We start from the raw sequence: 23,780 nt of genomic DNA, 5'->3' as shown, positions 1-23,780 counted from the left end.
TGGGTCACTTTGAAGCCAGGAGTTCAAAATTCCATCTGTGTCTCCCACATGGGTAGCAGGGGCCCAAGCACTTGGGCCACCATCTGCTGCCTCCCAGGGTGTACATTAGCAGGAAAAGGAGTAGCAGGGACTCCAACCGGGACTCCAGGATAGAATTCAGGCATCCCAAACGGTGGCTTAACCCGCCGGCTGTGCCACAACGCCCGCTGCCGAGCTCTTATTTCTGGTCTTCAGACGGCTCCGTTATTCCCAGAGAGGTCTTCCTGGCCCAGGCAAGAGAGTAAAGGTGAGAATAAAGACTCTATACCCAGTGGTAGGCTGATTCAGGGAGGGAGGGAGACAGCAATGACTGCCTCTTTGTTCCAAGATGAAGAACTTCCTGAAAATATTTGCAGTTTCAAAAGATAAATGATGGTTATCTCTGGGTGGTAGGAATATAGGTAACTGGCATTTCTCTAGGATTTTTTTTGCATTTTCCTAATTGGCTACAATGACTGCGAATTATCTTTAATATATTAAGATTCACTGGGATCTTATGTAATTACAAAAGCATTCTGCGCTCAATGCAGAAGACTTGGAAAACACAGAGGAAGAAAGTCTCCTTAATCACATCCTATAAAGGTAACAGCTGTTAACATTTTGGCATATGTCTTTCCAGACTTTTCCCTACGCAGAGATGCTTCATTTTTGTGATCTGGAAAAAAAAAGTAAACATTTTAAGAGACAAAGCCTTGGTTCTTTAGTCTTCAATTTTATTTCTGTTTTTAAACAGCAACTAACAGCTTGGAAATGCCCCTAACAGCAAGGACCCGCCCCATGCACTCCAGCAGACTCCCCCAGCCTGGCCTGGAGCCAGACTCCAGTCTCTCCCCCTCACCCACACCAGCTACAGGCCTATTTCCTCTCCAGAGACAGGGACAAAAGAGGGTCTCCCGTTGTTTGGGAAGCTGGGGCTGAGGGTCACTGCACGGAAGGGCTGGGCTCACACACAGCTGCCTTTGTTAGTCTTGAGACGTGTGGGGATGGGTAGCATGCTCAGACTGGGGCAGGGCACGGAGGAGTGCCCAGACGCCTCTCTGGCCTCCATCATGGCCGGGCAAGCCCCATGGCAGCGCTTCCCTTGCTGGGCTCGGGGCACTGTCTTCAGAAGACCCTCCCTCCACGGCCTGTGGCCTAGGCAGGGTGGGGAATCAGAAACTCCATGAGGACGCGGCCTTCGGAGCATCCCACTGCCTACTGCAGGACTTGGGACACGGCTGTCGTAGCCCCTTTCCAACTCTCCCCTAAAAGGGAACAATACAGGGCACCTCTTTCTGAGTCCGAGGGGTGAGCCTGGCATTGAAAGCTGGAGTGTGGGCACAGCTGGGCCCCCCGGCTGCAGGCGGCTCAGTGCATGCACTACAGCAGCAGGGACAGCTCAGCTGGGAGGGCAGGGCCTGGAAAGGCTGCACAGACCCTCCCTCATGGCCATCCACACCCATGGTAACCATGGAAACATCACCACCACCGCCCCTCCTGCCAGCTGCCTGGGTTCAGACCACCAGGCCTGGCCCACCTCCATGAAGCCAAAGCCTGAACCGATGCCAGGCCAGCCCCGAGTGGCTGCAGGAAGAACTGGGATTGGGCAATTTGGTCAGTCCAGGCTTCCAGCCCAGCTCGGAGGACTTCCACAGGAGCCCCCACACCTTGCTGCCTGGGCTGGGGTCAGACAGGGCTTAGCCGGCCAGCACAGCAGCTGGCAGCGCCAGCCAGATGGCCCCAGGAGCCCTCTGCCTGTGGGCTAACAGCTACTGTGGGGCAGCAGCCCTTGCTGCAGAAGCCTCTGGGCCTCATTGACGGGGCTCTCCGGCTGCTGCTCCGCCTGCCCAGATGGCTCGGCGAGCCCTCCGGGGCTGAGGATGTACCGATAGTCACTGGGGGTGCCCTCTGCTGCCCTTATGCCACTGCCATCCCCAGCCCCACCACTGGGCTCATCCCCGCCAGGCAGCTCCCCGCTGCACCCCTCGGCAGGCTCCTGGGTTCTCCCAATGTTGATATACAAGGGGTCCTGGCTGGTGGACAGCACGGAGAGGTGGCCCAGGATGGTCTCCAGTTCCATTCGCAGGCATGTGAAGCTTGGGCGCTGCTTGGGGTCGGCGCTCCAGCACTGGTACATGAGCTCATACCTGGGGGACAGAGACATGTGAGGGGAGGTGGCGGCCCTTCCCTCAAAAGCTGGGGCCCCTTAACCCCATGGCACAGGGGTTTTTGAAAATGGCATCTACCGTACTTGTGCAAGGGGCTTACGATGCATTAGGCACTCTGCAGCATTCGCACCCACCCTATGAAATCACCAGTCCCTATTTTACAAAGCTGGAAGCTGAAGCACAGAGGCTCAGCTCCTGGATGGAGGTCACACAGGTAGGAAGCTACAGAGCCACGACTTGAAGCCAGGTGAGCTGGCTCCGAGGTCCCTCCTGTGCTGTCTTGACGGGGGAGGGTCCTTGGGGTGTTCCTGTCTTGTAGAACCCAGCCCAAGCCACGGTGCCACGGTCACTCTTACAGGTTGGGCTGGAGCCCCGACTCTAAGGCTCAGATCCGCACAAGGCGGCACCCGCTCAGGCCGTCTGCAGTCCTCACTGTTCTTGGACACCTTCGAGAATCTGAGAAAAGCTTCCAGCTCTCTTTCCCTGGCAAAAACGCCTTTTTTTACATACTATTTCAGGAGCCTTACAGATTCCCTGAAGCCTATCACTGTTCCCAAGGAATGACTCAGGCAGAGCAAGAAAAAGCAAACCAAAACCCAATAGGAAGGGGCTGAGACGAGTCCAGCCCATGACAAGAGCCCCACGCTCTGCCTCACACAGCAGCCCTCCTGACAGGGCCCCAGTGATGGGAGCAATCATGCCAGACCCCAAGTAGGCCGTGGGAATGGCTGGGGGCCACGGGGACATGCCAGGCCAGGACACATTCCCAGGGCTGTGCTAGGAGCCAACTGGCGCCTGTCCACCAGGCAGCCTGGTAGGAGGCCAGCCCGCCCTCCATTGACAACACCAGGCCCAGGCTGGGAGGAGGCTGAGCCGAGGCCTGTCCCCCACCGCCTGTTGGAGCCTCCGAAGCTGCAGCCGCCACCACGCAGGTTGAGCTTCCTGTCCCACCAGCCCCTCATGCCTGCTGAGCAATGGCGGGCGGGGGGGGCACTGGTTCACCTCCCAGGAAGTTCCCTCTTGGAGGCAGGTGAGTCACCCACAGCCCAGGCTTAGGACACTTCAAATCCACTGTGCTGGAGGGGAACCCCAGCGTTCTCCTGCTTGTCTGTGGCCCTCTGCAGCTCAGACCCCACAGCAACAGAGCAGGCTCTTTCTGGGGCCCCTGTGGGCTCCCTCTGTGGGGCTAGCAAAAGGTCCTCTGGGGGCCACGAGAGCCTGGCTGGGACAGAGTGGAGAAGAAGCGCCACTAAACAGGCTAGCTCAGTTGGCGTCAAGGTTAATAAGAGCGCATACTCTAAAATCACAGGGCTCTGGGTTCAAATCCCAGCTCATCCACTCAACAGCATGTGACTGGGCAGCTCACTTAGCCTCTTTAATCCCATCCCCTCATCCACACTAAGTCTTTTCCTCATAGAGTTAGAGGAAGATGGCATGAAAGGGTACCCCAAGCACCCAACTCAGGTTACCATGGCTTCACTGGGGTCTGGTGACATTTTTCTACAAGGAGCCACACCCTGCTCCACCCCCAAGGGCAGGCTTTAGGCTTACAGGGAAAAAAAAAAAAGGAGGCAGTGCCCCTCCTCCCAGGGCTTCCATGCTTCATTGTTGCTCCCCCGCTCCCTCAAGAGGAGGCGGAAACCAAGAAAGGAACCCAACCCCAGCCTCCCACGCCCTCCTCCACCTGGCGCTTGGCAAGCAGGAGAGTGGTAGAGCTGCCTGTGGCCCTCCATGCAGGGAGGGAAACTCGACCTCGGTTCTCTTAGAGTAGCCAGGGTCTTGAGGAGGAAGGAGGTCGGGATGCGGCGATAGGGCTATGGGCTCAGCCCCTGTGTCTCTTGCCCTTGGGGTTCCCAGTTCTCTCCAGAAAAAGGCTGGAGCAAGAAATGAGAAGGCAAAGGGACAACAGAGGAAACAAGGGGACAGCCGCAGGACGGGGCGGACGGGGCGGACGGGGTGGAGGTCTGGCTCCTTCCAACGCCAAGGACATTCCTGCCCAAACGAGGTCCATTTGAGATGGTGCAGAGGCTCCCCCTGGCCCAGCCAGGACCCCAGAGCCCCTTCCCAGCACTCACACATCCTCCATGCACTCCGGAGGCTGCTTCAGGCGGTTCCCGCCGATGAGGTAGTTGTAGATCTCAGCGTTTTCGATGCCAGCATAAGGCGTCTGCCCACGAGTCATGATCTCCCACATGGTCACTCCAAAGGCCCACTGCAACAACGTGGAGGTGGGGAAGGAGGATGTCAAAGCCATGGCCAGACAGCAAAGACATTCAGGGTCCTCATAACTGGACATTCAGAGCACAGAGAACAGACCTGGCTAGGCCCTTGGGGAACCACCCCCGTCACGTGCATCAGCAACCAGCCACTCTGCTCACCACGTCGCTATACACAGTATACAGGTTGTCAGCCAGGCTCTCCAGGGCCAGCCACTTGACAGGCAACTTGGAGGCGCAGCCCTGACGATAGTAGTCCCCGCTATAGATCTTCCGGGAGAGTCCAAAGTCAGCCACGCACACGGTCATGTCCTCGGCCAGCCTGCAAGGGGTTTGGAAGATGGGGTCGGCCTCCCCGCTCAGGCCCACAGCCTCCCTGCAGCTGGTGTATCTTTGCTCCCAGGCTGGCCCCATGCACAGCAGATATCATCCGAGGAAGGAGCTGACTGCCAGTGAGCCCGCTCCTCCTGGCACTAGCCGCTGGCTCCCACCCTGAGCCCACCAGAATTCCTACATGCAATTCCGAGCGGCCAGGTCTCGGTGGATGAAGTTCCGGGAGCTCAGGTATTCCATGCCACAGGCAATGTCCACCATGAACCGGATCAGGGTCTGGAGGGGCAGGTTCTGGTGGGCAGACAGGGCAAACTCAGGCTGGGCCTACCCACCCGGCTGGAGCAGGATGAATGGGGTACCTGGCCAGAAGGCCAGAACACCATCCTCAGAATCAATGAAGGCAGGGAAAGGAAGACAAGCCTCGCCCGAGGCAAGGAGCTGTGGCAGCTCAGAGTGAGGCTGTGGGGCCAAGACTCTCTGAGCCTGGGGTTCCATAAATTCCTTCTCCCAGAAGTGGCCCTGGCCTCGCCTCTGATTCCCAGCTGGGCTTTGTGAGGGAAAAGGAAGCCTGCCGGCTTAAAAGGGGTCAAACCCAGAACCCTCCTACTCCCAACCGCTCCACCGGCCTCAGGCCTGTCTCTCCAGGCTCTGTCCCTCTCCGGCCTTGCTCCTGCACCCCAGGCACTCACAAAGGGGTTCTCCCCAACCCGGGAGGCGAGCAGGAAGGCGTGCAGGTCCCCGTGCTTCATGAAGGGCAGGATGACCATGGGGATGGGGAGGCGGCCTTTAGCCCTGCTCCGGAGGCTCACCCCTGGGGACAAGGGAGAGTTAGAACCTGGGCACACAAAGTCCCCACCCAAGACCCCACCTGCTGCGTCACCTCTGGCCCAGGCTCCGCCACCTGTTTCCCCACTGGTTCCGCATTGGCCTACCACTGTGGGACTACGCAGGACGGCTCTGGCTGCCCCGCCTCCCCTGGAGCACCTTCTCTGTGCCCTCCTTCCCCTCCTCTGTCCACAGAAGCAATCTTCTTGTGCAGCCCTTTGGGACAGGGTCTGCAAACCCAACTCCACAGCTGGAGCATGGCCAGATTTCAGCCAGGACCCTGCTAGCTGTTTTGCCATCCGCTGACTCACCAGGGAAGCCCAAGCTTCTCTCCCGCAGCTGCTCCCTCACCTCGGCGGAGCCTACACTGGGCTCTGTTCCCTGTCTGCCTTCCCCAAAAAGGGGCTCACCAACAAGCTTGGCCACGTGTGGATGGTCAAACTCCTTCATGCAAGCTGCTTCTTTGAGGAATTCTTCAATGTCACTTGAGGCAATGATGTCAGCTAGGAGAAGAGGGTGCAAGGGAGGAGAGAAGTGAGATGTGCCCCCACCTCTGCCCAAGACTCCTAAGTCCTGCGCTTTAGATGTCCGGGGCTTCCTAGAGCTCCTGGGAAGCAGTCCAGCCAAGAGCAGGAATGGCGCCAGCCAACAATTTCTCCACCTGTCAATGACGCCTTCCCTTTGGTTTGGACAGCACCTCAAGCAACCGCGGCCATAAGCACCCCAAAGCCAAGCTCAGCGGATGGTCACTGCTGACGGCAGGGAGCAAGGGCTGGGGCACGGGAGTGTGTGGGGCTGCTGCCCATGAATTATTCACATGGCACACACAGCACCCCAGTGAGTGCTGACAAGCTCTTCTTTGAAATGCTGGAGGCAGAGCAGAGCCCGCTCAGTCAGTCACCTTCCATCCTCCCGAGGGATGCCTTCACGCCACACCCTCCACCCTCCACCCTCCACCCTCCACCCTCCGAGGGATGCCTTCACACCACGATGGCTGCGGTGTGCTCACCTTTCAGCATCTTCACAGCCACTTTCACGAAGGAGCCGTCTTCCTGCTTCAGCTGGGCCTCCCGCACAGAACCAAACTCTCCTAGGAAAGGGTCCACATGAGGGGGTCTCCCTGGCTTCTGGCAGTCCACCCCCGCAACTTCCTTCCCAGGTGACCTTCCATGGGCCACTGAAAGAAACTCCCTTGCCCCTCGCCAAAGCAGAGCATGCTGGGAGTGGCTCCTCAGCCCTCCCTGTCCCCAGTGCCCCCCTCCTAAAACATCCCAGACTCAGGAATCTACACACATATGTGGCTTACAGAAGCTGACCCAAACCCACGCTGTCAAAGTGCCAGGAGCCGCTCCCCTCGGCCACAGCGAGCCCCCTCAGCCACGGCGAGCCCCTGGCTCCCACACACCTTTGCCCAGCATGCGGCCCAGGGTGAACTGCTGCTCAGGGATGAGCACGTCCTCCAGTCTGTCCTTCAGTTCATCGCTAATGCCCAAGCTGTCCACTGCGTTGAGGGGTGGAGAGGAAACGGGGCCTGTAGTTCTGATCCAAACCCTAGCCTGCCCCCTCCCCCTTTTCTTTAACACTCATTGACTATTTTCATCTACTTGAAAGACAGAGCAATAGAAGGAGAGATCTTCCATCCACTGGTTTACTCCCCAAATACCCACAACAGACAGAAGTGAGCAAAAGCCTGAAACTCCATCCTGGTCTCCCACATGGGCAGCAGGTCCCAAGCACCTGAGCCATCTGCTGCCTTCCCCGGAAGCTGGATCAGAGGTAGAGCTGCCAGGACTTGAACCAGCACTCAAATATGGGATGTGGTTGTCCCACGTGGCAGCTGAACCTGCTACATCACAGTGCCCACCCCAGGAGTAACCCTCCGAGAACAGAGATGCACTCAGCTGCTCAGGGCTGGGTCACTGCTATGTGCCTGGGACTTCTCTAGGTTCATACATTCTCATCAAATTAACGAACAGGTAAAAGGAATGACAATGGGGACACAAGATGGCACGTTTCCCTTTCCCATGATGCCCACCACTCACGTGTGGCCTCAATGCGCTCTGGCCTTTCTCGATTGAAGGACCGGGCTGCCCGGAAGTGAATGGCGGGCTCCCCTCCAGCTACGACGCTGTCAAAGGCTTGCCTGAAAGGAAAGCCAGCACACAGGGTTAGCTGCAAGGTCTTGGGCTCCCACCTGCCTCTCCCTCCGTGTCTCCACCCCCTTACCCGAACCGTGTCTCCTTCCGCCTCTTCCGAAGCAGGATGAGAGCCAGGGCAGCAGCCGTCACCAGAGCCGTGAGCACACCCAAGACTACAGGCACCCAGGATGTGCGGCTGTGGGGAGGGCCCTGGCGGCCTAGGGAGGGAGGGACAGGAGCATGAGCCATGCCGATGCCAAAGGATCCCTTCAGATCGTTCCCAGTACGGACATCTGGCCTGGTCAAGGGGTTCCCTTGTCAGAAGTTCCCAAGGAAGACCCATAGTCCCCGCCGGGTCGTGACGGGCCCTTACCATCTGCACTTGACAGTGTGGCCGAGGATCTCTGTGCTGGCTCTGAGACACAGTTTAAATACCGACCCCCCGCCTCAACTGCTTAATTCTGGAGTCTGTGGGCCTATGAGGAAGGAGGGTGCTAGGCTGCCCTTGAGAGCCCCGATCTCCTGCCTCACCTGCATGGTCGCGGGAGGAGACCACCAGTGACCGACTCCAGGGCCCGTAGCCTATTGCGTTGGATGCGCACACGCGAGCGATCAGGTCCTTCTGGGGATCCCAGCCGGTCAAATTGACCCTGGTCCCCTCCACCATCAGCTCCTCCTGCAGCCAGGAAAAGCCCCCACCCCACACTGAGCCCAGAAAAGTCCAGCCAGAAACATGGGAGTCTAGGGGCACTGTGGGTTCGGCAGCTTTTAGGAACACAAGCTTGCGGAGTCCTCACTTCCAGATCCGGCTGCAGAGGCTTCTCCAGAACACTAGCCACAGGTGGGGGGCGGGGGCGGGGGCGGGGGGGGCGGGACTGGCCTGGGGATAGAGCCTTATCTGTGCCCTCCCCCGCTAGTGCAGGAATGTACTTCCTGCTTCCCATACAAAGACAGCCGCCACAGGAAAGGCGATCCCCAAGGTAATCCAATGGGGGAGGGAACTTGCAGGGGAGGGGCAGCGAGAGACCCAGCCCACAGGCGCTCTGAAAGGCCTCAGAGCCCCGCGGGCTGGAGCCCCAGAAGAGAGAAAGTGGAGGGTTCTGATCCCTTACCTGGGTCCCATTGTCTTGGACCCAGAACAGTTTATAGGGTCCCAGGGGGGCTTCGGAAGGCCCCTTGAGAATCACTTCTTCCCACTCCAGGATGAGGCCCGAGTCCGTGCGAATGGCATGGAGGTTCTGGGGGGCGCTGGATGGGGCTGTTCCCAAAGAGAGAAAGTTGCCGAGAGCCCTCCCCTTCCCGTCACTGTCACTCTCCATCTACCCCTAAGAACCAAGCATGGGGGGGAGGGAGTGCGTTCACACCCCAGCTGCTCATCACCATGGTTACTGCCTCTGCCTCATCCCTGGCCACACCCCTTTCAAAGCAGTGCCAGCCTCCCTGCAACTGCCAGAACCCCAAGTAAGCTCTGGCCCCTGTGCCTTTGCACCCACTGTGCCTCTCCCTGCAGTGCTGTCCCCCACACATCTCCGTGCATTCTTACTTATCCCCTAGACCTCAATCAGCTCTCTTTGGGAGGGGCTTCCTTCATCACCACATTATCCCATCTTCTCTGGTTCACTTCTCCAGCGTCAGGAAGCAGTGTGGGATGGTATGCAACAGGCAGCTCGGTCAATGTTGTGATGCCTGAACCTCCCTCCCTCCCTCAGGTAGCTGCTCGAAATGCACTCTGGGCAGAACTCCAGCTCCACCCCCACCCCCCCACCCAGCTCCTCTGCTCTGAGTCCCTTACCTAGCCCTCTTGTCTGAAAGGGCACCCAGTCGGCATAGGGAGAGGGTCCCAAGGCGTTGGCACAGCGCACCCTGAGGCTGTAGTTAGTGGCAGGCGCCAGGTCCCGGAGCAGGCAGGTAAAGGGTGGCACGGGCACCACGACAGCCAGGACCTCCCAGTTCCCTGGGGCCTGTGTCACCTACAGAAAAGGCGGAAAAGGAACACTGTAGGGGAAGGAGGGTCCTAGGACTGTGAGATGAGATGAAAGAAGGCTAGGCAGGGGCTTGGGAGCCTGAATGTGTGCCTGGCCCCCCACCCCACCCCCGCCAGCCTCTGCCCCACAGCACATTCCCACACCTCCAGGCCTTTGCACGTGCTTTCCTGGTCTACTCTGGAGAACTCCCCAGCCCCACTGCACTCGGTGCATAACTACAAAAGCACTGGATTCCAGTCATTGTTGACACACAGACTCACATTCCTGGACTGCTCAAGCCACCATGAACCAGTCTCTCATTATACAATTTGGGGCCCAGAGGAAAGACCCTACATACTACTGCATGGCTAAATATTGAAATCAGCTAATCCAACTATGCACTAGTTTCTATCTTGATACCTTGTCAGATACACAGAAGGTCAGGTTTGCATTTATAATTCTCCAAATCCTTGGAGTTCCACGTGTGAATGTGGTGGCACTGCAAGAGCCAACCCCACCCAAGGGCCTACAACTCTGGAGGCCTCATGTACACAGGTGTGGGCAATGCTGCCTGCAAGCCCAAGCCTGGTGCCCATGCCCCCAGCAAAAGGCTGCCCCTCAGAAGTACACATCCTTGGGAGGATGGGCCAGGGGAACAGCCTCTACAGGCCTTGGAAGCCGACTTAGTGCAGCTGGGCAAGAGGTCAGGTACAGCTGGATGCCGGAGTGGTAGTGAGAGTCCTCCCCACCTGCACAGCTTGTCCCCTGGTCCTGAAGCCTCTTTGCCTAGGATCAAGAGGTGTGGCCAAAGGAGGGGGGTGGGGTCTTCTAAAAGGGTAGCTCAGAGCAGGGACCCAGGGAAACTGCCTAGAATAGTTTTGAGAGGTGTTCACTAAATGCCTTTGAATACACAGGTGAAAATGAGCAAGGCTGCACTACCTCCTGTTCTTAGGGTCACCTTTCCCAGCTTTTCCACCCTCCAGGGCTGAGGACCCTTCTGGGCCTCCTGTTCCCTTTGGCTTGGGTTGGGGGTTATGAGAATGCGAGTATCAGGTTCGAGATTTCACCCACACAAGAAAGCCTCTTCCAGGGACCCCCAATCTGCTCCAGTGATCTGCTCTGTAGCCTGAAGAACGCAAGGGTTTGAGCCAACCTGCCAGAGCACCTTATGACAAAGAGACAGTGGCCTGGGTTCTTCCCGCTAACGTGCAGCACCTGAATAGAGCTCCAGCCCAGGCCTCACAGGCAGACCTAGTAAACGTGACATCACTGTCAACCAAGTGCTGGTCAGGCAGGGAGAGCCCTTGGGGCCCGTCTCCGCCTACCTGGACTGTACAGGACTGGATGAGGGCTCGGCCATCAGCCCCCGGCATCCAGGCCACGCTGGCATTGCTGCTGGAGAGCTTTGTCACTGTGACGTTGAAAGGAGCTGCAGGCAGTGCTGTGAGTGGGAACTCAGAGTCAGTGGCGGGAACAAGAGACGCGGGAGCCAAGCCCTGACTCGCTCCCCACCCCCTGGGGCCTGGGACACTATCAACCTAAAGATGGCTACTTAGCATGCCCAGGACCACAGTTCCACACAAGCCAAGCAACCAGCAGGGAACAGCTGCTCAGCACTGAGAGTGCCCAGGCTGTGAAGAGGGGTCACCTCTCCCTGAATCAGGGGCCCGGTATGACCAAGGAATAAGCTAAGAGTGTCCGGGGGTGGCACCTGGGGCCTTGGGAGACACAAACAAAATAGGCAGCTGCCCTTGCAGCCACAGCCAAGCTCCTGCTGCAATGGCTCGCTGCTTCCTCTCTCCCCCTCTCCCTCTGTGCACCCGCCCTTTGGGGCTCCTCTATCTTCTACAAAGCTGCTTTCCCCCTACCCCCGCACCCCCACTCCGTTCCCTCTACAGGGAGTGAAGAAACAAGGTTGGGCATAAGCCTTGACCATCTCCTTCTGCCTGTCTGCCTCCCTCCCTCCCAAGGACTGTGCTTCGTGATGGGAAATCTGCTGTGACGTCAGGATTCTATTCTCATCTCAGCCACGGCAGGGTCTCAGGTGCTCCCACTAGGAACGGGAGCTGAGCCAATTAACCCCTCATCCTGACAGCCCAGCAGGACCGAGGGGGGCAGGGCCACCAAATCATTCCACATGGAAAATGCCCCTGGCCCCACCCCCCTCCTCCCACTCGTCCTCCTACCTTGAATGAAAATAGTGGCAGGGCGAGAAAAGGCCAGGCCCTTTATGTTGCGGGCTTCGCAGGAAAACTCCGTGCTCTGGGTCACCCCTGGGGCCAGAAAATCTCAGTGAGCCGCCTAAGCCCTCTCAGCAACTCCCACTCACTGTGCAGCTGGGAAGGGGGGACCCTTGGAAGTTCCTTTAACCAAAGGAAGGAAGGGGCTGGGGGTGCAGTATGGGGAGATGAAGAGGGGCTCTGGAATCTAAGGAGCCTGGCTAGGACGCTATATTCCCATCTCTTAAATGGGAGAGCTGTGGGAACAGGCACGTGAGTGAAGCACAAGGCAGGCAGCAGGCACGTGAGCAATGCCACACCTCTCCCACCTCCACCCGGTCTCCCGCCGGCAGGGCCAGCTCCCTCCTCTCCTGCTCAGTTTGCTCTGTGCCCTGCCACTGGCGGGTCTGCTCGGTTCTGTACTCCTTAGGCGTGTGTCTTCCTGTCCTGTTACATACTCAGCTCTTTCCGGGGTGGGAAAGGCAGCTTCTCTTTCTGTTCTTTCCTCCCCTGCGGTGCCTAGCACAGTGTGGCGTGTGGAGTGGGAGTTTGGTGAGTGCTTATTAACGGGCTGGCTGCACATCTGGAGAGAAGTGAACCCCAGCTCCTGCACAGGACCCTCCCTCCGCCCCACCCACCCACCTCTTCTCCAGATTCTAATTGCTGGAGGACTCCACAGAGCACAGCCTCTTCCCCCTCACCCTCCTCCAGCGCCAGGTTTGCACTCCCATCTTTCTCGCCCAGAAAACGGTAAACAAACTTCGCAGGGAGGTAAGCGAGGCTCACCAGCACACCAGCACGTGAGCCTGAGCGTCTGGGGGCCCAGTGGGTGTGCAGGTGTGGCTGCTTGGGGTTTAACTGTGCCGAGGGATAGACAGGTACTGTTGTTTGGGAAGATGTCTGGAGATTTCTGGAAAGGGCCATGAAGGGGGAGGTCACTGTATCTTTCTGCTGGCCTCCCCCTCCCTCCCGTTCCCCACTCTGCAGCCTGAGAATCTCAGTGCCTGCCAGACACTCCTCCCCAGCTCTGCGTGGGCTGGTTTCTGGCTCCTTCCCTTGGGAGGGGCTGGGGGATGGGTGCCCCTGGCCTCACACGATTCATCTCCCAGGGCCAGCTGCACAGGGCCCAGACTGCTGGGAACAGAGGAAAGGCGGCCCCAGCACTCCCCCTCTCCCCTCTCAGAGCGTGCGCGCGCGCGCGCGCACACACACACACACACACACACTCATCAGGACACTAATCAGCCCACCCAGGCAGCCCAGCACACCTGGCTAACCAGCTCAGTAACGTGCAGATCACGCACCCAGGCACCGAGGTTTGCTCTGGCACCTCACCACAGCCAACTCCGCGATTTAAAGGCGATTCGACCCATGCCAGTCTCACCACACTCCGGGACCCTGCTCAAAGCCTTCTCCTGAGGCTGCTCACCTGTCACATTTAAAATGGAGGGAGAGGGAACAGGGCCCCCAACTTTCGTGTGTTCTCTCCACCAGAAAATGGTGACGGGTTCGGGGGGACCCACGGCCTCACAGAACAGTTGGAAAGAGGCATTGGGCGGCACTGCCAGATCTTTGGGCTCCACCGTGAAAAACGGCACACCTGGAGAGAGAGGGCAATGGGTGGTGGGCATCCAGCTGCCCACCTGAAGTCCTCCGTGCAGACGGGGGTGATGGCACCACAGGCATCCATCTAGCTTGGGGGAGGGGGTTGCCAGCGCTTTTCTTCCTCAGCCTCCACTCCCTTCCCATTCCTACTCTGACAGCTCTTCAAAGAGTAAGGGGGTGGGGGCTGGAGGAGGGGAGTGGGTGGGCGCTTTAGCAGGGTTCTGCAGGCTCTGGGTCCCGGCCCTTTGTTACTTTCTTAGTCACTTTGTTTTCCTGGGCTGAACAGCTCTGAGCTCCCACAGCTGCGGAGCTTTCCTCCCCTCCCCCACCCCTCGCCCTGCTGGCCGGGCCACTTGGCGGAACAGAGTCCAGCCCCAGATGGGTGCTAGAGGCATGTTGCTCTGACAACTGAAACAGGCTGCATCCCCCAGCCCCTTTCTCCCTGGGCTGCGGGTCCTGGTTATCTCCTTGGTTCTCAGATCGGAAGTCTGGGGTGGGCCCAGAGCCTGGTGTAAGCTGGTCCCCACAGGGCAGTGGGGTAAGCTGGCTTGCATGGAGTTCTCCTCCACTGATACGGCCGGCCGGCATCAGGCAGCACCTGCTCCAGGCCAGCGCATCCATGTGGCCTGCCTCCTCACCTTCGACCGTGAGCCACACCTGCTGGGACATCTCCGTTTCTCCCCCATCATACGCTTGGCACCAGTAGTGGCCCGCATCCGAGCGCTCCACTGACTTCAGGCTGCGGAAACAGGACACTAGGCTCGCCTCCCACGGTCCAGGGGCAACAGGACATGGAGCACTCAGCCTGCCCCCACTTCAGAAGGGTTCCACAGGCTGTCCAACACAAAAACCCTGCAGAGCCCCGGCCCTCGGCACAGCCTGGCCCCGGCCGGCCCCCGCACCGTGCCCCCTGGTCCTGCACCTGAGGAAGCTGACCCAGTGCCGATCGTCCAGCTGGATGAACACCTCGTCCAGGGTCTCGATGACAGCCCCGTCCTTCATCCAGTGGATGTCAGGGCTGTCCAGCCCCTCCACGGTGCAGTTGAGCCTCACAGGCAGCCCCTGAGACACGGTCATCTTCACCGGGGCTCCCCAGAGCTTCAGGTCTGGGGGAGGCAGGGGGAGACAGTGTCACCAACTGGGTCAGACCGAGAGCGAGTCGGTGTCAGAGAGAGAGACCCTGTCCTTGGAAATCTCTCCTATTCCCTCCCAGAACACAGCTTCTGGGAGGGCTGATTCTCCACCAGAGCCAAGGAGGCAGCAGGGGCAGGCCAGCGTGGGAGGGAAGGTGGCCAGGACCTGGGCTGGGCGGGGAGACACAGGACAGACAGCTCAGGCCTCACTTCTGTTCTACCAAGTCCCTCCAACACCACCTCTGAGGCCCTTTTCTCCAAGCCTCCCTGCTGGGCAATGCAAATCCAGGCCCAACCACCAAGGGGAAAGCCCAAAAAAAAGGGGGGAGAGGGCTGAAACAGGGGAAAGTCCTCAGCCCCTGGGGCACGCACTGCCCTAGAATTGGCTACTGCACCCAGCCGGTGCAACAGGCTGCCCGCTCTCCACCCAAGGAGTCAGCGTAGCCCCTGCGACGGCACCAGCACCCCCTCCACCCTTTCTGCCAAAGAAAGGAGGCTGCGGAAGGGAAGGGGGTGCTCTCCCAAAGTAGGGAACATATGGCTACAAAACCACGTCAGATCAAACACATGGCAGCCTTCCTGGCAGCCACCGGCTCTATTAATACCTGAATGTGTGCAGGGGCGGAGGCTAGGAGGGTGGGAGGCAGAAGAGAGGGGTGGGGCCCTGAGCAGCTAGCCCAAGACTGCAGAGCCATTGTCACATCAACAAGGGCCACCCTCTGGAACGCTGCCCCTCTCCTCTGTGCACACATGCATGCACACGCACACACCACACGCACACACCTCCTGGCTCCCTGGCAGAGGTGCAGGGAAGTCTCCACATGGCTGAAATCCAGTCTTGCTTCCTCCTGTCCTTGGCTGTGTGACTCTAGGTAAATGCCTGGGCTCTCTGAGCATCAGATGCACACCTCTTAGCTGCTAAAGCCTTGTCACCGTCTTTCCCTTCCCTTCCTTGAGAGACTGCTGTCTCAGGAGGTGCCAGCCCAGTGCCTGCTGCCCTGGCCTCTGCCTCTTCTCCACCTCCTTCTTGGTGTCGGGCTCAGACGCAGGACAGGCAGGGCAGCCTCACACCCCCTCGTCCTCTAGCAGTCCCGGAGGTGTGCAGTGTGCGCTTGGGAGAGCCAGGAGCTGCATGGAGCACTCTTGCCCCAGCGGCTCCATGGGACATCAAGCTACCCCGGCAGAGACCAGCAGCCTAGCCTCAGCCCCTGCCCTCCAACATACCCGGTTCCAGGAAGCTTTGCGGACCCAGGAACTTGAGTGTGCCCAGATGTTTTTGTGACAGGGCATCCTCGCAGCCCCTGTTTCTAAATGGTATGGGGTGCCCCTTGGGTTCTCGGCCCCAGCCTCTGCTTTCCGAGTGGGACCACTGCGTGCGAGGTGGGCAGACGAGAGCAAACAGCCAAGAACATCACGGCGGGAAAATCCAGTCCCCACCGCCCCCCGCTGACCGCACAGCCCACACCCCACTCGCCTCCCTTCACCCTGCCTCCAGTCGCGAGAAAGTTGGGGGTGGGGGGCCCGACCGCAGACCCCGCGGCCAACACTCCGCAGCGCGCCCTCCGCCGCCCCCACCTCGGCCTTCCAGCCTCCGACCCCCCAACCCAAACCTCCGGCCCGCCCAGGCCCGGGTCTCGCTCGGCTGCCGCCCCTGGGCTCCGAGCGCCGGCCGCGCCCCTCCGCAGCCCCCACTTCCCGCCGCCTCCCGGGCCAGCCCCTACCTACGGCCGCGGACTCCGGGAGCAGCAAAGAGACCAGCCCCGCCAGCAGCAGCAGCAGTACCGGCGGCGGTGGCGGCGGCGGCGGCGGCGGCGGCGGCAGCGGCGGGAGCCCCGGCCGCCCCATGCTCCGCCTCAGCGCCATCGGCGGCGACGGCGCACCATGCCGGGCCCGGCCCGCGAGCGAGGAAGAAGAAGGGAGGACAGAGGGGGAGGAGGAGAGGGAGGGCCGGGGGAGGGGCTGGAGCCCGCCCGGGGGGCGGCGCCGGGACCCGTGCCTCCGAGACCCGCGCCGCGGCCGCCACCGTCAGCCGCGGGGGGTCCCCGGGGCCGTTCCTGGGCCACCGCGCTCCTTCCTCAGCCGCCGCCGCCGCTGATTCATGTTCTTCGCGGAGCCGCCGCCTCCTCCCGGCCTGCCCGCAGCCCGAACTCGTACCGCCCCCCCGCGGAGCCCTGGGGCCGCGCTCGGTCGCTGACCCCCCGCCCCGGCCGCCGGGATCGGACTCCGGCCCCTGGAGGGCCCCCGGCCACGCCCCCCTCCCCAAATACTCCGGAGCCTCAGAAACTCCGCCGGAGCCCCTACGCAGCCCAACTTCTGTGTAGACTCTTGGTGGCAGAATCCAGCACTCCCCCTCTGGACGGGACGCTCCTAGCCCCGGGCCCCAACGTCGCTGGGACGCAGGCTGCCCCCGCAGAACCGGCTCCCCCTTGCGTGCCTTTCGCGCCTCTCTCCTCTCTCTTTCACCTCACGTCTTCACGTTCCTGCTCCATGTCCCGCCTCTGATTCCCAAGTATCCTCCTACCCGAAAATGACCACTTTCGCCTCCCCACCTTAGCGGCGTGTTTTCCAACTTGGGTCTGGGGTCTTGGAGTCTCAGGTGCTACCTTGAGACTCACTGGTCCCCGCGCTAGGGTACACGGCCAAACAGCCCGCCTTTGGAGCTGTCCCTTCTGCCTAGTGCTTCCCTGCCCCCCCCCCAATCTGGTGTGAAAGATGGCCATGTCCCCACCCTGCCCAGTTATGCATTAGCCATTATTTCTATGCCACCCTGCACACAGTAGGCAATCCTTATATAAATAGGCAGATGTCAGTTAAGTGAATGAATAACTGCCTCACAGCCTGCCTGAAAACCAGCAGTCGCGGGGGTGGCCTTGCCCACAGACATCCTGTCAAGCAGATGCAGAGCTGGTTCCCAACCAAGCCCACCAAGTGTTCCCCTCCCCGTGTCCTTGCCACTGCCTGTACCACCCCGCCTCCGCAGGGAGACCAACGCAGACAACCCTTCCCAGAGGCCCTGGGGCGGGGGGGCTGCCATTCAACCTCCCCACAACCGCCCTGGATCTTTCCAGGGACTCTTCTGGGCAGCAGGGGCCCGCCTCCTCCTCCGCTTGGCCCCAGCAGTGCTTGTTTATTAATTACGCTAATGATAACAGCCTTGCTGGCGGCGGCTTCAGCCCCAGCTGGGGGCGCCCCCCGGCGGCAGCACAGGGAAAGACTCAGGGCGCCCTATCAGAGTTGGATGGCAGGGTCCTGATGTCCTGCCCTGAGCTCTGCGCCAATTTTCTTGGGCACTGTCGGTCGGCTCCAGGATCTTTTCCTAAAGGAGAAAGAGTTACTCCTTTCCAGAATTCAAAGCTTCCGAGTTGGGGCCGACTTGGATCAGGGCAGACAGACAACAGTCTGGGGCTGAGGCCAGAATGACTGGGGCTGCTGCTAGCCGGCTCCCCAGCACTTGTCACTGCTCTCCCATCTTGCTTCACAGGAGGGGACTTCCAGGTTTCCAGTGGCTGGGGGCCTCCTCCTCCTGATTCTAGCTGACATTAGAAAGACTCCTCCGACAGGATGTTGGACCCAGAGCCCAAGGCTAGTCTTTAACTTCCATTTCTCAATCCATTCCCTCCCTGTCACTTCCTGAGCTGCCAGGGAATCCCAGCCCAAGGGCGATCCTTTGCCATCAACCACAGGGGCTTGGAGATGTCACAGAGGCAGTGGCATTCTTTCCATACAGCCTTGAGAAACTTCCCAGCTCAGTTACAGGCCCGTGACCTGTCACTATCGGCCCAGGGTAGTGCACTTTCCATGCAAGGCAGGGAGCCCTGAGTCCCTGCTCCTTCACAACTCTTAGCATTTTGACTTGCAGGGTGGGGGAGTAGGGACTGTGAGGTCCTGGTCTTCTGACTTTTCTGCAGAGTTTTGGCTTCCTGAGCTCTCACAACCTACTCTCCTTGCCTGTCTCCCCCATCTTGCTCTCTCTTGGGGGTACAGTATAGCAATGTGCTTCCAAGGATATGTGAGCAGGTGTGATTTTGTGGAACACGTGAGTAGGTGGGTGAGAGGGTGTGCATTGTGAGGTATGGGGGAGGGTGTGCATTTGTGCAAATTCTAAATGTGACTGACACTTTGTGGGTGGATGAGGAGAAAATGTTCATGCGTGTGTGTGTGTGTGTGTGTGTGTGTACGACTGGAGGAGGTTGGCTGCCTGTGCAAATGCATGCCTGCAAAAGCTCCCTTCCTTCCATAAATGCATTGCTTGGAAGGAAACTAATCCAATCAACAGGAAATGTATTTGACCTAATGCAGGAGCAGCTGTTCCAGGAGTTCCTGTCCTCAGAACAGAAGCAGAGCCAGCCATGATCTGTCCCATGGGAGTGAGAGGGTACAAGGTGGCATGAGTGCTGAGTGAGAGGAAGGACCCCGGGCAGTCCCTTATTATGGGCAGGGCTAGGCTGAACTGTGGTGCTCCCTACTCTGGTGAGGTAAGTCTCCCCATTCTCTGCTTTTTTGACCTACCCAGAGCTGCCCCAGGAGGTCAAGAATCCCACAGTAGATCCTAAGGCCAAGTCCAGCAGTCTCAGGAAGCAGCTACTACAGCTTTTTCAGAGTTAAGGTGTCCCCAGCCCTCATAGGAGGAAGCAAGACAGAACTAAGGTGGAGTAATGACTCACTGACCCTGTGACCAGCAACCTGGCTAAGAGGGGAGAGTTGGCAAGTTCCACTCAAAGGCTGGAGCAGGGTGGTAACTATTCCTTATCACCTTGGAGAAGGCAGAAAATCTCTACCTTTGGAGCTTGTAGGAAGGGTGTTTATAGGTGTGAACCTGGGGCCGCAGGGGTGGGGTACTGGAGATGATTGCTGTCTGCATCAGACAACCTCAGCCTGAAATCCCTGAGCCAGAAACAAGGCCACTTCCTGCCCCGCTGACCATGAAACAGAGGGTGAAATCCTCTTGACTTACTTCCATGGGGATGATTTCAGAGTCGGGAAATGAGAAGAGAGCATCAGGCTGGATTTCTGAAAGGGCTGGTGGCCCTTGCACGTGGACGAGAAGCTGTCTTCTTCAACGCCTCACCCGAGGATCACGCCGACAGGAAGAGCTTCGTGAGTGAGGCTGAGTGTGTGTTAACACCTTGCATCTGGCTGACTGCATCTCTCTATTTCGCCCTCTCTATGGACTGTTTCACCCACACACACACACAGAGAGGAGTATAATGAATCCCAACATACCCATCACACTGCTTCCATGTCTGTCTTAGCCACTGTGCGGCCCATTGTGCTCTTGTCATTGAAACTTTTTTTTCTAAGATGTATTTATTTGAAAGGCAGAATGAGAGAGAGATGGTCTATCAGCCATCTGTTGTTTCACTCCCTAGATGGTTGCAACAACTAGAGCTGGGCCAGAGAAAGCCAGTAGCCAGGAACTCCATTCAGGTGTCCCTCGTGGGTGGCAAGAACCCAAGTACTTGTGCCATTGTCTGCTGCCTCTCAGGCCCTTAGCCAGATGCTGGATCAGAAACTAAGATGGCTGGTGCCACGGCTCACTAGGGTAATCCTCCACCTGCGGGGCCAGCACCCCGGGTTCTAGTCCCAGTTGGGGCGCTGGATTCTGTCCTGGTAGCTCCTCTTCCAGGCCAGCTCTCTGCTGTGGCCCAGGAAGGCAGTGGAGGATGGCCCAAGTGCTTGGGCCCTGCACCCGCATGGGAGACCAGGAGAAGCACCTGGCTCCTGGCTTCTGATCGGCGCAGCTCGCCAGCCATGGCGGCCATTTGGGGGGTGAACCAATGGAAGGAAGACTTTTCTCTCTGTCTCTCACTGTCTATAACTCTCTCTCTGTCTCTATCTCTCTCTCTCACTGTCTAACTCTGCCTGGCAAAAAAAAAAAAAAAAAAAAAAAACTAAGGCAGGACTTGATCCCAAACACTCTGATACAGGCTGTGGATATCCAGATGTCCCAAGTGATGGCTTAACTCACACTGCCACAACACAGAGAGAGAGGTCTTCCATCCACTGGTTCACTCCCCAAATAGCCACAACAGCTGGAAATGGGCAGATCCAAAGCTAGGAGCCTGGAGCTTCTTCAAGATTTCCCACATGGGTTCATTTGGGCCATCCTCTATTGCTTTCCCACGAAATAGCAGAGAGCTGGATCGGAAGTGGAGCAGCTGGGACTCCAATTGGTGCCCATATGGGATGCCAGCACTGCAGGTGACAGCTTTACCTGCTATGCCATAGCACCAACCCCCTCCCCCCCTTTTTTTTTTTAAGATTCATTTATGTATTTGAAAGTCAGAGAGACACACAGAGAGAGATCTTCCATTCACTGGTTCATTCCCCAAATGGCCACAATGGCCAGGGCTGGGCCAGGAGCTTCATCCAGATCTCCCATGTGGGTGTTGGGACCCAAATGCTTGGGTCATCTTCCACTGCTTTTCCCAGGCCATTAGAGGGAGCTGGATCAGACGGAAGTGGAGCATCCAGGACTCAAATTTGTGCTTATATGGGGTGTTGGCATCACAGGCAGTGGATTTACCTGCTGTGGCACAATGCCAGCTCCAGGTTTTGGTTTCTAACATCATTCTTCAATAAAAGGACCCGAGCGTGCTTAGGGAAATGGCTGATTCTAGGACTGGAACAGGAAATGTACAAGATGAGCTTGAAGTGTCTTGTAGAGCCAGAAAGTAAGGAGGTGCTCGAAACATACAATGCTGACGTCTATCAAAGAGTTACAGGAAAGATGGGAACTTTCGAGCAATAGAATTAAGTAGTGTTGGGTTTTATACTTTAAAAAACATTTATTTTTTATTTTTTATTTTTACATTTGACAGGCAGAGTGGACAGTGAGAGAGAGACAGAGAGAAAGGTCTTCCTTTTTTGCCGTTGGTTCACCCTCCAATGGCCGCCGCGGCCGGCATGCTGCAGCTGGCGCATCACGCTGATCCGAAGCCAAGAGCCAGGTGCTTCTCCTGGTCTCCCATGCAGGTGCAGGGCCCAAGTACCTGGGCTATCCTCCACTGCACTCCCGGGCCATAGCAGAGAGCTGGCCTGGAAGAGGGGCAACCGGGACAGAATCTGGCGCCCCGACCGGGACTAGAACCCGGTGTTCCAGTGCCACAAGGCGGAGGATTAGCCTATTGAGCCGCAGCACCGGCCAACATTTATGTATTTATTTGAGAGGCAGAGAGAGAGAGAAAGAGAGCATGCTCCCATCTGCTGGTTCATTCCCCAAATGCCTGCCACAGCTAGGACCGAGCAGGGCTGAAGCCGGAGGCTGGGAACTCAGTGTGGGGGCCCCAGTGAAGATGGAAGGAACCCAGTTACTAAAGCCATCACCACTGCCTCCAGGGTCTGCGTTAACAGGAAAGCTGGAGTCTGGAGCTGGAGCCAAGTACTGAAGACAGGCAGAAGTCAGGAGCCAGGACCTTTATCCGGTCTCCCATGCAGATGGCAGGGAGACACTTGGGCCATCTTCCACTGATTTTCTCAGGCCATTAGTAGGGAAGTGGATCAGAAGTGGAGCAGCCAGGACACAAAGCTGTGCTCACATGAGATGCCGGCGTCGCAGGCAGAGGCTTTTCCAGCTACTCCAGAAGCTGGCCCCCAAATTAAATATTTTTAAAAAACTAAAATTCTAGTCTAATTATAAGAGAAATATCAAATGCCAATTGAAGAACTTTTTTAAAAAGATTTATTTATTTATCTGAAAGAGTTACACACAGAGAGAAGGAGAGGCAGAGAGAGAGAGAGAAAGGTCTTCCACACACTGGTTCACTCCCCAACTGGCTGCAATGGCTGGCGCTGCACTGATCTGAAGCCAGGAGCCAGGAGCTTCTTCCAGATCTCCCACACAGGTGCAGGGGCCCAAGGACCTGGGCCATCTTGTACTGCTTTCCCAGGCTGTAGCAGAGAGTTGGATCAAAAGTGGAGCAGTTGGGACTTGAACCAGCGCCTCTTTGGGATGCTGGCACTGCAGGTGGTGGCTTTACCTGCTATGCCACAGTGCCAACCCCAACTGAGGAACATTTTACAAAATACTCTGCCAGTGCTACTCCAAAATGTCACAGTCATCACAAACATAAAAGGTGGAGCAGGCGTTCAGCACAGCAGTTAAGCCACTGCTAAGGACACCTGCATCTCATGTGACAGGGCCCGGCTTCTAGTCTCAGCTCCATTCCCAGTTCCAGCTTCCTGCTAATGCACACCCTGTGAGGCAGCCAGTGATGGCTCAGGTATTTGGGTCTCTACCACCCATGTGGAGACCTAGACTGCATTCCTGGCTCCTGGCTTTGAACTTTGAACCAGTGAGATGATGTGACCAGGAAGTGAACCAGGAGATGGATGAAGTCTCTGCTTTTCAAATAAAAGGAAATTAAAAGAAAAACAAAATAAAAAGCAAACATAAGAGGTCTAAGAAATTGTCACAGCCAGGAGGAGCCTAAGGAGATCCAACAACTAAATGTAATGAAATATCCTTTTTAAAAAAGATTTATTTATTTATTTGAATGACACAGTGACAGAGAGAAACAGAGAGAGAGAGAAAAACAGAAAGATCATTCATCTACTGGTTCACTCCCCAAATGGCTGCAACAGCCCATGCTGGCCAGGAAGCCAGGAACCAAAAATGCCATCTGAGTCCACCACGTGCGTGACAGAGACCCAAGCACCTGAGCCATTATCTGCTGCTTCCCAAGTGCATTAGCAGGGAGCTGGATCAGAAGCAGAGCCAGGACTAGAACAAAGCACTACAGTAAGGGATAAGTGGGGTCTCAACAGCCACACCAAATGCCCATTGTAACATTTTTAATTGACACTTAGTAACTGAATACAGTGTGACATTTCTATAAATCATAGAATGTGTAATGATCAGAGCAGATCAGGGTAATCGGCGGATAAATCACCTCAGAAATTTACCATTTCTTTGTGTTAGATGCATTTGAAATTCTATTTTGAAATATCCAATTATTTTTATCAACCACAGTTATTCTATTGTGCTACAGAACATTAGAAGTTATATCTAATAGTTTAAAAAATTAAAAAAAAAAAGATGTATTTATTTCAAAGGCAGAGTGGGGCCGGGATTGTGGCACAGCAGGGTAAGCTGCTGCCTGTGACGCTGGCGTCACATAGGGCACTGTTTCAAGTCCTGGCTGCTCCACTTCCAATCCAGC

General features: G+C 57.4%; 1 protein-coding gene across 1 annotated transcript; it reads right to left on the bottom strand.

Moving 5' to 3' along the window:
• Nucleotides 1–731: 731 nt before the first annotated feature.
• TYRO3 (TYRO3 protein tyrosine kinase) lies at nt 732–16,630 on the bottom strand. The gene is made up of 19 exons (XM_051822497.3): nt 16,341–16,630; nt 14,409–14,592; nt 14,125–14,225; nt 13,311–13,481; nt 11,849–11,935; nt 10,988–11,103; nt 9,491–9,668; nt 8,811–8,956; nt 8,230–8,374; nt 7,787–7,916; nt 7,603–7,703; nt 6,966–7,061; nt 6,570–6,650; nt 5,971–6,063; nt 5,425–5,546; nt 4,917–5,026; nt 4,565–4,724; nt 4,262–4,398; nt 732–2,165 (listed from the first exon to the last, which is right to left on the bottom strand). Exons 1-19 carry the CDS (start codon nt 16,480–16,482, stop codon nt 1,781–1,783), a joined length of 2,685 nt encoding a protein of 894 aa, XP_051678457.2. The 5' UTR covers nt 16,483–16,630; the 3' UTR covers nt 732–1,780.
• Between the last annotated feature and the right edge of the window lie 7,150 nt (nt 16,631–23,780).

This window comes from Oryctolagus cuniculus, chromosome 12 (assembly GCF_051225735.1).
Source record: "Oryctolagus cuniculus isolate XC-2025 breed Fujian yellow rabbit chromosome 12, ASM5122573v1, whole genome shotgun sequence".
In the NCBI taxonomy this organism is placed as follows: Eukaryota; Metazoa; Chordata; class Mammalia; order Lagomorpha; family Leporidae; genus Oryctolagus; species Oryctolagus cuniculus.
This window is presented reverse-complemented; position numbering and strand designations above follow the sequence as displayed.

What these genes read in the sequence shown, in the direction of transcription:
- TYRO3 (XM_051822497.3), bottom strand. Translation starts at nt 16,482, where the DNA reads ATGGCGCTGAGGCGGAGCATGGGGCGGCCGGGGCTCCCGCCGCTGCCG. An exon ending in TCCAAGACAATGGGACCCAG is followed by an intron (nt 8,375 to 8,810) that starts GTAAGGGATCAG and finishes TCCTGGCTGCAG; the next exon opens with GAGGAGCTGATGGTGGAGGG. An exon ending in GGGTTGGGGAGAACCCCTTT is followed by an intron (nt 5,027 to 5,424) that starts GTGAGTGCCTGG and finishes TCTGCCCACCAG; the next exon opens with AACCTGCCCCTCCAGACCCT.